The following is a 13,141-nucleotide window of genomic DNA, read 5'->3' on the forward strand; positions in this document are numbered from 1 at the left end:
ATCTATATAAACTAATAATTCGTGTTTAATAGCAAATTAATTAGTAATACTAATTATGATATTTAATTATCATCCACTTTATTTATGTATCGCTTACTACTGCTAGTTTTATTATTATTTGTATAATACATATATATGTATATTATGAATATGTGATTAATTATACTTAAAGTTTACTACTATTTCATTATATACTAGGAGTATTTACTAAATTTATGTTTTTAATTTATGTTTATTCATATATCTTTGTGTATAATATTATTTTGCCATATTACTTTTTGAAAATAATACTATGAAATTATTTATTTTTATACATAAATATTAAATTTTTTATTTACAATAACTTACTACTAGTATAATTTATATATTTAATCGTATTTATTGATTAAAAAATTAATAAAATTCAATCATTCACTAAACTTTTATAGGTGGAGGTGTAATGTTTTTGGGATATACTATTAATATATTATATATTCTATCATTCACTTAATTAAAAATATTTGATATATTATATAATTATATATATACACATTTATAACAGTATAACGGTTCGACTAGGGATTAAACCGGTTGGACCGGTTGAACCATGAACCAGTGGCTTTGCCGGTTCACTCACCGGTCCGATTTTTAAAACATTGACAAAAACTTTGAAGCGTACATCCACACAGTGCACACGTACGAACATTTTGAATAATGATGAAAACTAGCATAAAATAAATAATATCAAACCAATTTGAACATCTCCAACTATAACTTCTCCACTAAATATAAGTACTTAAGATAAAATAAATTGACAATAAATTTACAAACAGGCATAAATAAACAAAACAAATATACAATGAATTTACCCATGTATCAATATTTAATTAGTTGGTAAACAAACCTTAAAATAGCGTTATGTAAGTGAAAGATTTAATAAAGTCGATATGTTCGAGTGGTTAAGGAGACAGACTTGAAATCTGTTGGGCTTCGCCCGCACAGGTCCAAACCCGTCTGTCGACTATTATTACAATTTTTTAATTTATTTGTTGAAATATGCATTTAAAAAGATTATGTATTTATTAGTATTCTATTTAACATTTTTTGAATTAGGAATGACCGAATGAGGAGTATTGAGTTTAAAATTTAGACATTGCATGTTTATAAAATACTATAGAGTAGTACATTTAAAATGGCAGGAGTGTTACACTAATTTAAGAATAATACGAGGAGGAATTCGTCCAATATTTTCGACTATTTTATCCATATCTCATTCTAAGCATAATCACAATTTGACTTTTAGGGCAACCACCCTTTAAGTTCCACCATCATCATCATCATCTTCTCTTTTGGAATCGAACAAAATTCGCAAAAATCACAATATTTGCTTAAATCACGAGATTCCTCTTTGCTTTTCCCACCACCTTTATAATTCACCATCACTTAGTCTCTCAATATATCGAGGATGGATTCGCCCCAAAAATATTCCTCATTCCTCCCTTTGAATCTTTCTCTCATGATTGTAGCCCTTTTTGGTCCATGTTTTCAACTAATTAACTTTATTTCATCAAGTTAACCAAATTTACTTTAAGAAATTAACCACATGCAAGATTAAGAAATAAAAATAAAAATATATTAAACTTAAATATATACTTGTCTTAATTATTTAACAAATTATTTGAAAATTTTAACTTTTGATTTAGAATTCTAAATACGTACATATACTATATATATACACACACCTTGTAATTTTTTACACGAGGATAAATGAATTGTGAAAATTGAAGAATAAACTTCTTTGTGACAAAATCAAAGATAGTATATATGTACTATTAAAGAATGTCTTAAAGACTTTCTAAAATATATTTCGATCTTCAAAATCTTGATAAATTAATCTTTCTAAAAGATTTAGGTGTAATTCAAACAATATAATAAATTAATTATACTCTTGTTGTAGCATGTTACCCTTATAACTAAAGAATAAAACAATTGATGGCATAGCATCACAAGGCCAACAAAGTCAACCTAAGAGCATCCACAGCGGCGAGCACGCGCTCGTCCGTCCGTCCGTGCCAGCGGTGCGACACCGCTGTCCGTCGCTGGCACGGCGCTGCTCGATGCATCGAGCAAGTCCGTGCCAGCGAGCAGCCGACGTCGCGCGTTCTGATTGGCTAACGGCATTTCCGTTGGAAATTTATTTCTTTTTTAAAAAAAATCAAAAATAATACCAAAAAATAAAAAAAAAATTCACAATCCCAAAAAAATGGCGTTTTTTTTTACCATTTTTCTGTATTTTTTATTTTTTAACCCCCAAATCATCTATAAATACACACATTCATCATCCATTTTTCACATCAAATCATCTTTCATTCATCTCTCATTCATATTTTTTCATACAACTTATCTACACCTTCATCTCTCACTCAAAACCTCAAATGAATTTCACCCATCTCATTGCGGAAGCGGAGCTCGAAGAACAAGAATACTATGAACAACATCGTGCCGCTTAAGAAGCCTATGTCGCAGCGAATACCCCCGCCCCTCCTCCTCAACCTACTAGATCAACTCGCCGCTACATCCCTCGTGACCGGGAGGGAGCCCACGAAAGGCTCGTTGCCGACTATTTTTCCGACCAGCCGCGGTTTCCGGAAGATTACTTTCGGCGCCGTTTTCGCATGTCTAAGCGCTTGTTTATGCGTATTGTCAACACATTGGCCGCCCGTGTTGAATACTTTCAAACAAGTACAGACGCAGCCGGTCGGCAAAGTCTCTCACCGTTGCAGAAGTGTACGTGTGTCATTCGACAACTTGCTACTGGGCAAACGGTTGACCTCTTCGACGAGTATTTGCATGTTGGTGTGTCCACTGGAATCCTTTGCCTTAAAAATTTTTACGAGGGCGTTTGCTCAGCTTTCGGTGATAAATTCCTTCGGGCACCCACCACCGATGATTGCCAACGGTTACTTCGTCTTTACGAAACAGTCCATGGCTTTCCCGGTATGCTTGGCAGCATTAACTGCATGCATTGGAGGTGGAAGAATTGCCTGACTGCTTGGAGGGGGCAACACTTAAGCGGCCACAAAGGCGGCGGCCAACACTTATCCTTGAAGCGGTTGCCGACTACCGCCTATGGATTTGCATGCATATTTCGGTGTTGCCGGATCCAACAACGACTTGAACGTGTTCTATTCTTCACCACTCTTCAATGATGTGTTGACGGAAATTGACATGTGTGTTGCTCGCTGGCACGAACGTGCTCGATGCATCGAGCAGCGCCGCGCCAGCGGCAAGAGCGCAGTAGCAAGCAGGCGGTGACGCGCCGCTGGCACGGACGGACGGACCGCTCAGGATGCTCTAATGTATTTTTGAAACATTAATTTAGTCAAACTCCTAAAAACGTATCGTGATTTTACTTGGCATTAAATTTTGAATATCACCCGACCGATTTTATTTAAACTGATTCTTTTGTTAATTTTATCATGTTATAACTATTTTGACCCTGATATATATTTTTGGATATAATCAATTTGAGAAAAAAAAATTATATTTATTCATACACTTGTTTATTACTAGTAATTGTTTCAACAATCAGACATGGACGCTGCTTTCTTATTTCAAAATAACTTGAATTTTTTAATATTTTTTCGAAAATATATTATTAATTCCCTGATTGGAGCATATATATTTATCTAAGGCAGAGTTCCATGCAAAAATAAATACTACTAACACTTATGTAATTAATATAGAGAAAAACAATGTGCAAATATTTCACTAAAATATACACGCCATGTGTACATATAGTTTTATTTATAATTAATGGAGTATAATTTGATAAAATATCAATAATAATTCATATCAATATTATTTAATTGTAAAACGATAAATAAAATTTAAAATAAAAACCATAATTCTAAATATTATACAGAAGTAAAAGAAGAAGATAAAAAATGAAAGAATATTTCGAATAAATGGCTCACACAAATATAAATTAATTGCAATAACTTTTTAGCATAATACCAAATGAAATAGTGAATGAAAGTGTATATCTCAAGAGAGGGGTTTATAATTCAACCAATATGACCAAAAAAAAAGAAGACAGAATACATTTCAAAGAGAGAAGAATTCATTACACAGTCTATAATAATATACACACAACAAGCTCAAAAATCAATCCCTCTCAAGAGATACTACAACATATGGAGAAATAAATATAGAGTGCTGTTGTTTCCACCTAAGCAGAAAAAAACACAGCTAAAATGAATGTCTCATCTTCAAATGGTGAAAGTGGTTTCCCTTCAACTTGATAGAGAATTTGCTGTAACTCCAAATCAACAAAAAGTATCATTCAAGGAGATGTATCCACAGTCCCGCAACGGGCAAGCTCACAACGATGGCGCTGCAAACTCCACCGCCATGGCTACAACCGACCTATCACAACACCTTCCACGCTGCAATACAGAGTATAAACCAAAATCATCAATAAATTAATGAGCACGAGAACACAAAGGTGAAACATAGCAATATTACGCCGTGAGACATGAATGAATGTATAAATTTCCCCTCAACAATGTGGGGAATTAGCTAACTACTTTAACCAGATATAACAAGAGACGGAATTGTGGGTTATTTATCAACTATTATTCCAAGATGGATCACAACATTGATTACGAGATCCGAGCAGATTGATCTAAGATGTGTCTCGGTCAAAGGTAGCCTTATGTTTAGTCGTTGTCCAACCTAATTTGTGTGATGCTTGTAATCACATGAAACCGAAAACAGAGAGATAGTAATGCTGGTAACTGTATTAGGAAGCATATGCAGTAGGAATTTGATGCCAAATAGGGTAGCTTACAAGAATGACTGAACTTACGAAGAAAACGCAACAAACAAATACAGAAACTCGAGTCCATTTCAATTCATAAGCTACCCTCCAAACTAGCAAGGAAGCCATTAGGCAACAAAAATCCTACTAGTAGTTGGAAATGAAAAGATACCCTCAATCCCTTAAGGCAAAGGGGTTCGACCCAAACTCAACTTCTAATTCTAGCAAGAAAGCTTATAGGCAACAAAAATTAACTCAACTTCTAATTCTAACAAGAAAGCTTGTAGGCAACAAAAATTAACTCAACTTGTAATTCTAGTTGGAAACGAAATTTGACTCTCTATCACGGGATAAAGTTCTACTCAAACATAACAACTGAAACTAAATCTAAAACTAGAAAACAACTCAAAACACCTATCCTATTTACTCAATCCTTCACGGGGATAGAGTTCGATCCAAGCAAGACAGCTGAATCTAAATCTAAATCTAAAACTAGAAAACAACCAAAACAAACCTCTCCTACTTAATCAATTCCTTTAGAGAATAGAGTTCGAATCAAACAAAACTAAATCCAAAACTAAATCCAACTAAAAAAACAAACACACACACACCTCTCCTATTCCTATTCCAATTCAAGTCTTCATCCCAAGAGGCCTTCACTTATGCACCAGAACTCTACAAATTGGATGAAACAAACTAGAATTCCCTTGTATAACTCAAACAATTGTGAAATCAAAGAACAATACTGAGCAAATCTAGCTCAAACTATGATCTACGAAGATAACATTCAACTTGACCTAAATATTGAATCTTGAAGCAAAATTGGTAGCAATACTCACAAGGAATCTCCTTGGTGGGCGAAGGAGGGGCGGGATTATGACAGAGAATGGCTCTCCCAATCATCGAAATGCTGGAAACAATCCCCACAAAATACAAGAAGACAACCAATCCAAGAACCCAAGGCATCAACATAAAACCTAAGAAAAACGTGACCGATCCGCAGAGCATGAGCGAGAGCGAGATGCCGAGGAGCAGGGAGGCGAACCCGGCGGGCGTCATGTTCTGGAAGGAGAGGGGGTCCCACCTCCGCCGGGGGTCGGCGGCGGTCGGCGGCGAGCGAATGATGTTCAAAACGAGAGCGGAGAGCTCGTAGAAAACCTTGGATTGGTGATCCTGGTGGTGATTTTGGTGGCCCATCATGATGGATTTTGGGCAAAATTTCCGGGAATTCGAAGTGGAATTTGATAAGGGTGGCGATTTAAAGATGGGAAATTTTGTTCAAAGACCGAGGTGAATGGATAATCTCTGGGAATTGCAATGGATAAAGCAGCTGGTATTTATCTCCTTTTTCGATCTTGACTTTCGACTATAACCCCCTTTCCTTTTATTTTTTCTTTATCTTTTTATTCACACAAGTATATACTATTGTAATTAATTGCATTAGGTTATGTGTTAAGATAATAGAGTTAAGATTTAGTCACTTCATGTGAAGATGGTAGTAGTTGTTCTTTATCTATCAAAATTATTTGTTATAAATCCTCATTCATCTTTCTCCTAATTGTAACAATTATTAGAATTGACAAGTCATATAAATTGGCATTCATCTTTCTTCTCAACATCTCCCCATTCCACCTCTGTGTTGTCGCCTCCTTCGATTCACTGCCTCTTCCTCCTCGTCAATGCTTCGCAATCTCCTCTCCTTGCCTTCTTATGCTCACCCGCACTTACGTGAGAGTCGAAATTTATATTTTTATTTATTTTATCTTAACTATAATAATATAAATTATAATTAATAGTAAACTTATAAAATATATTTATCAAAAACGTACATAACTATTTCTAATGTCGATGGAGTATCAATAACATTTTTAGTTAATTATTCGAGTCTTAATTTAAAACTGATAAGCACGAAAGTATTATTTATGAATAATAAAATTGATTAGCTTTTGTTGAAAATATGTACTCCAATGGTTACATTGACCTATTAACTACTGAGATTATGAGAGATTATTGCAAAAATAAAAAAAAAGTACAGGAGGCATAGTGGATCATCCGATAATAAAGAATACTAGTATGAAATTTTTTTTTATTAAGATTGGATGGTTCATGAATTTTGATGCTCAACCGAAAGCATTAATGACCCACGTGGGCCTTATCCTCTTCGCCGCCGTCACAGCCACAAACAAACTATTGGCCAGCCTTTCCACGTGGCATGCCTCAGTTGGCTATCCGCGCGGCGTATATATGATGGTGATGTATTCCGCGATCTCTCATCCTAATAAAGTGCATTTAAATAATCAAAGATGTAAACTGACTTCAAATAATAGTAATAATAAATATAAATTCGTTGTATTATGGTTGGATATTGACTTAAATCAATACTCCACCATCCCAAGATAGATCAGACATTTCTTTTAGACCCAAAATTTAAAAACCTGATATATTAAAAATAGAAGGTAGAAAATAAAGTAATAGAAGAAATAAAATAAGATAGATGAAAATAGAATAAAACAGCTCATCCGCTCCCAAAAAGAGTGAACATTTTTTTCGGCACGAATTTTAATGTATAATTGGAAAGTAAGAGAGAGATATACAGAAAAAGTTTTTAAAAATATTGTTAGTGAAGAATGAGTTTCATATACAAGACATAAAAACATCCAATTATCAATCTTAACTATGTGATATATTTATGCTTAGTGAACTACTCCATGTTACTAAAATTGTCAATATCATTTAACATTTGAAAGTTTTCGATATTTTACTTTTATTTCATATAGTAGCTAGAAGTATATTAACAAGAATTAATCTTTTCAAAATGTTCAGAATTAAATCCTGACAGGCTGACACCAAGAATTGAGTCCATTGGACCTAGTTGACACTCTGATATCATCAATTTAACTTATTTTTGCTTAATCGATACGCATTTAACTAAAAAAAACAAATTAAATTGCTTAGTTTGATGCTTAAACTCATGTCTTTTAAAAGGGTATAATACAATAACCCATGTATATTTTGTTAAATGAAATCCCAATAGTATTTATTATAATTATCATATATTTTCAACTTGCCAACTAGCAAAATCTGATTTTGGTTGCCAAACGCAAATATGAATAATCGTGTTAAGGGAGTAACATTCAGTAAATATTAAAATAAAACGTGCTTATCACTCGTCTTTAAATTGGTCAACGCTTATTAAACAATAATTCTAGTGCTAAACCACGATTATTCCATCATCTGAACGCGAATAAATTATTTATCATTTTGATACACAATCAAGAAATATCTCATTTTAAAATACTACTACTACTACTATATCTTGGACCACTAAAAACATTGTACGAAATTTAAATTAGAAAAGAAAAGGATGCTATCACATTGAGTATTAAAACACACAAAAAAGGTTCAAATGTTCAAGTTCTTGTTGAATAAGCAAAAATGCTCGATAAATCAATTTTTAAAATTTTATCAATTCAAAAAGTTCTAATACTACTAATTTGGTCAAAATTAAAAGGGGAACAACATAATAAGGAAAATACTCGAAACATAATACTCAATCATGTTTGTTTACCAGGAAAGTAAAGTTGACATGAAAAATGATTACTTAGAAAATGATTCATGAGAATATGATTTTGGGTAACTTTACTTTCCTGTGTTTGGAAACGTGTCAAGATTTTTTTTTATCTAGTTTTAACAATAAATGAAGAAATGTAGTAATAATCAAGTTATTATAAATATGTGCTATAAAAGGAGTATTATTGCCAATTTTTGTCATGAATACTTCAATATATTTTATTAATATGAATTTATAATTTCTATTTAACAATAATCTAATAAAATATATAAAACATAATATCTAATATTATTAAAAATCTACTGATACAAAAATATGCAATGAATGATTCTTAAAAAGTCCATAACAATATACTCCTTAAGAATTGCAGAAAAAAATGAACTACTTTCGTCCTATTAATTCTATTAGTCGGCGCTTCAAATTTGATACTATTAAACCTCTGAATTTCTCCTATTTCTCATTGGAAAATTGCAGATCATTCTTCCTAATTGGTTTTGGTGCCTCTGTTTTATTAGAATTATACAAACAGATCAATTACAAGAACTAATGACAATTAAACGAACAGATCAAATACATCAAAATTAGAAAACGAAAACAAGACTTCAAATACAAAACCGCATAATTTGTTAAACTTGTTTATGAGATAATCAGGAAACTGAAAGTTAGTAAGGAAGAAGAGAACTCGGCAGTGAGATATGAGAAGAGAAATCGATAGAGATGAGATAAAAAGAAGTGAATTAAGCAAAAATATGAAAGAAAAAAAATCGCAATATGAGATTTGGAGGGGAGAAATCGGCAGAATTAAACATGTAGTAGAAGACATGGCCATGTTTGGTTGTCAAGATTCTATCTGGGAAAGTAATATGATTCCTTAAATTTTAAAATCATGTGTTTGTTTCGGTTTTTAATCAAATTGGGAAAGTAATCAGAATCCCAAGACAACTAAAGTTAGTACAACTTTTCAGGATTCTAAATCCTAACTTTTCTTAGGTATTCTTTTTCCAAGTCTTAGGATTTTTACATATTTAATGCAATATAAGTATAGTTATTATTATTATTATTATTATTATTATTATTATTATTAATTACAATGTATAAAAATATTTAAATTATAAACCATACTTAATTATGGTATAATAAATAACTATAATTAAAATTATCATAATTCTAGCTATATTATTATAATGTTTATATACATATATGTTATTATCATAATAATAATTAATAATTTATTAAAATAATTAAAATATAGATTATATAATAATAAATAATAATTATTATTTTATAAATTAATAATTAATCAATAAAGTCATAGTGAAATTTCAAATTATAAAAGTTATTCGATTAAAATATCCGTAAATATGTGTATTTATAATTATAATAATTATATTTATTATTATAATTATTTATGATTATAATACTCCATGTAACTATAATTGCAATTATATTATTATATATTATGATGGATAATCCATATTTAAACTAATAAATATAATAATATAATTATTATCATTTGTAATTAAATAATGTATTACAAAATTTATATTATTATTCGTTTTTATAAATAAAAATAATAATAAGTGGGAGTATAATTTTAGTTTGGTGTTTAAATCAAATATAAAATTTAAAATCTTGATATTTTCCAAACACAGGAAAGTAAAGTTACTAGGAATCATATTCCCGGGATTCATTTTCCGAGGAATCATCCTCAAATCAAGGAAAAAGAATAACAGGTTTAGGCTGAGGAATAAGAATCCTAGAATTTCCACTAACTTTCCCCAATTTTAGGAATCAAATTACTTTCTTTATTTTCTTATTATTAAAACAAATACAGAATTCTAGAATTATAGGAATCATATTACTTTCCTTGTTAGAATCCTGACAAACAAACGAGAGTCTTTTAATGTGGAGTAAATCCTAATTGACTTTATTGAGCTAAAATAAGCCCAACAAGGTTTAGACTACTAATTCCTTTTAAATTACTATAAACTACAAACAATGAATTCGTTGTTCAACATGTATGAAATTTGCCTAAATGTATGAATTTAAAAAGTGAAATTTATTGCCACCTATAAGATTGTCATGGCCATGAATAAATAGAACATTGTGATGTATAATTATAGATTTTCATGATCTAGAAACTAACAATGAATCTAATTCATATTATAAGAGCTATTTGGTTTTAATCAGCCCATGTTAATATATTATGTAAATTTAATTTAAACAGAATTATAGAACTTTATATTTTTTTATTCTTTTAAAATTATTGTACTTAAAAAATATCACACTAGATGAAGATATATTGATGGGCCCATTACCTCAATCTGTCTAAATACATGAGAATTCTGAGGCTGAGAATAATAGTGGAATAAAGAAAAGGTACTGTATCTAAAATGAACTAGCCTTTTTTTTAATCTTGTCTAGATAATATATTTACATCTCTTACGTGACAAGCATAGGGTTTTTTCTTTTTGATTCTAGACTACACTTAACAATCCTCAAGTGTACTGGACTTTTTTTTATTCCGCATTTGGGAGAGACGCATTACCCTCATGCGTCTCCTTTAAATGAAACGCATGACAGAGATGCGTCTTTCATAGAGACGCATGAGGGACATGTGTCGTTAAATTTTTAATTTTTTAATTTATTTTATTTTATTTTATTTTTATTTTATTAGAAGACGCATAACTGTCTCCTTTTGGACTGAAGATTTTCTATGTAATCTAATTCTAAAATATTTTTTTTCTCTTTTATAAATAGCAATGAATGAGACAGTTAATTCCACGAACAACAACTATCTTTATATCCTCTAAAACATTTATTCCAATGGGAAATTCTTCTTCAAGGATGTGCGTGGTAAGCAATTAAAGTCTTGATTGATTATTTACTTTTCAAAGGCATATTTATGAATTGGTATTTGATTATTTTGCAGAAATTTATTTTGATGGTGGACGAAGAATCTGGATGGGAGAGGAGTGTTGTAAGCGTGATGAATAAATGCTATGGTATGTATATTTGAAGTGTATTTATTTATAAATATTTTGAATTGAAATTGAAAAGGGTTGAATCATGTGATGATGTTATAGGAGTAGAGTGGTTCAAAACATCTAATGTTGGTTTGGTGGAAATATGTGGGCGTGTCAAATTAAAATAAGGACGCAAAGAGGGAGTGTCGGTGAATTAATTTTGGGATGCGCTTTTAAAAAACATCCCTATATGTATGTAAGTTAAAGATACTATTAAAAATAAAAATAAAAATAAAAATAAAAAAGTTAAAGACGCATGACTCTTATGCGTCTTTGCCTGTGACGCATGACGCTTATGCGTCTTTAAAAAAATAAAAAAAATAAAAAATTTAACGACGCATGTCCCTCCTGCGTCTCTATGAAAGGCGCATCTTCGTCATGCGTTTCATTAAAAGGAGACCCATGAGGGTCATGCGTCTCTCCCAAAGGCGGAATAAAAAAAAAGTCCGGTACACTTGAGGAATGTTAAGTGTAGTCTAGAATCAAAAAAGAAAAAACCCGAAGATGCAGTTGCAGCAGCGACGCTGATAAAAGTTACTAAACTTATTAGGGTTTATAATAATTGGTCGGGCCGTTTATGCATATTGAGTTGGCCCATTTAAATGTTAATGGGCGGTCCATTCGAATGAGTTACCGATATTTAATTTAATTTGCCTCTTTAATGCTAATGTGTCAGTGAATAAGTGTCTTTATTAGTAGTATGTAAAAATGGAATATGTATCATCTATTATTGTATATTTTGAAGCTGTATAAATACTGCAGCCTTTGCTATGCAATGATCTGGGAAATATTTAGCCATAAACAGATGGTTGCCATTATTTTTAGGAGTTGGATCCTGATGAATCCGCGAATTACTGATGTTAGCAAATGCTGGTAGAGAATGAAAATGCAGACACAAAGAATTTACGTGGTTCGATTTACTGAAGTAAATCTACGTCCACGGGAAGAAGGGAGGGCAAGATTGTATTGCTTGATCTGGGATTACAGCTTACAACACAGACTTGCTATATGGTATTTTATCTCTAGAGAGCTTAACCTTTTTCTATCTGATCTAAGTTCTATTTATACATTGAACTAAGATCGTGGTTTGCAGCCCCACTAACAAGATCGTGGGTGAGCAATAACTGCTCAATAACTGCTTCGTACCACTAAATAGATCGTGGGTATAGCGGAGGTCGTGGAGGCCTTTCATGAGTCCACTAACTCCTAGTTCGGTCGAATGCTGAGACCGAACTGCTGGACTTTACCGATCAGCTCTTGCCGATCTGAGAGGAGAGCTTGACTGGTCGGCTTTTACCGAGCTGTAGGCTGAGTCCGAACTCTTTGGTCGTGCCGAACTCTTTGGTGCCGAACAGATACTCTTTCTTGGGCTCTGGGCTGATGGGCCGTCACTGTTATTGGGCTTGCCATTAGGGTTTAGTTCGTACCCCATCACTACCCCCCCCGAAAAGCGAAGTGAATCACTTCGGCGAGGTGAGTCACTTCGGCATTCTGGATAATGGTAAGGGGGAGGCTGACGTCAGGGGACGTGCCTTGCGCGTGCCTGCATTAAATGCGACAGTAAAATCCGGCCGTTGAATCCTGAAAAGGTGGGATTCGAAACAGCGCAACGATCTCGAAATCTTTCCCGAATCTGATAAATATGCTCTTTCTTCCTCATTTGAACACCTTTGCTGTTGCGTCTTCTATACTCTCTCTTTCTCGAGAAATTTTCTTCCGCTTTCAAGAGCTTCTTCAGACTTT

At 32.4% G+C, this 13,141-nt stretch overlaps 1 protein-coding gene across 1 annotated transcript; it reads right to left on the reverse strand.

The window, feature by feature from the left end:
* Positions 1-4,056: 4,056 nt before the first annotated feature.
* Positions 4,057-6,161, reverse strand: LOC121809703. Its single transcript, XM_042210461.1, has 2 exons — positions 5,641-6,161; positions 4,057-4,427 (listed from the first exon to the last, which is right to left on the reverse strand). The coding sequence occupies exons 1-2, from the start codon at positions 5,999-6,001 to the stop codon at positions 4,411-4,413; spliced, it is 378 nt and encodes a 125-aa protein (XP_042066395.1). The 5' UTR covers positions 6,002-6,161; the 3' UTR covers positions 4,057-4,410.
* Positions 6,162-13,141: the final 6,980 nt, after the last annotated feature.

Source organism: Salvia splendens, chromosome 6, assembly GCF_004379255.2.
Source record: "Salvia splendens isolate huo1 chromosome 6, SspV2, whole genome shotgun sequence".
Lineage (NCBI taxonomy): Eukaryota > Viridiplantae > Streptophyta > Magnoliopsida > Lamiales > Lamiaceae > Salvia > Salvia splendens.

Excerpts from the sequence above, each read along its gene's own strand:
- LOC121809703 (XM_042210461.1), bottom strand. The coding sequence starts at position 6,001 with ATGATGGGCCACCAAAATCACCACCAGGATCACCAATCCAAGGTTTTC.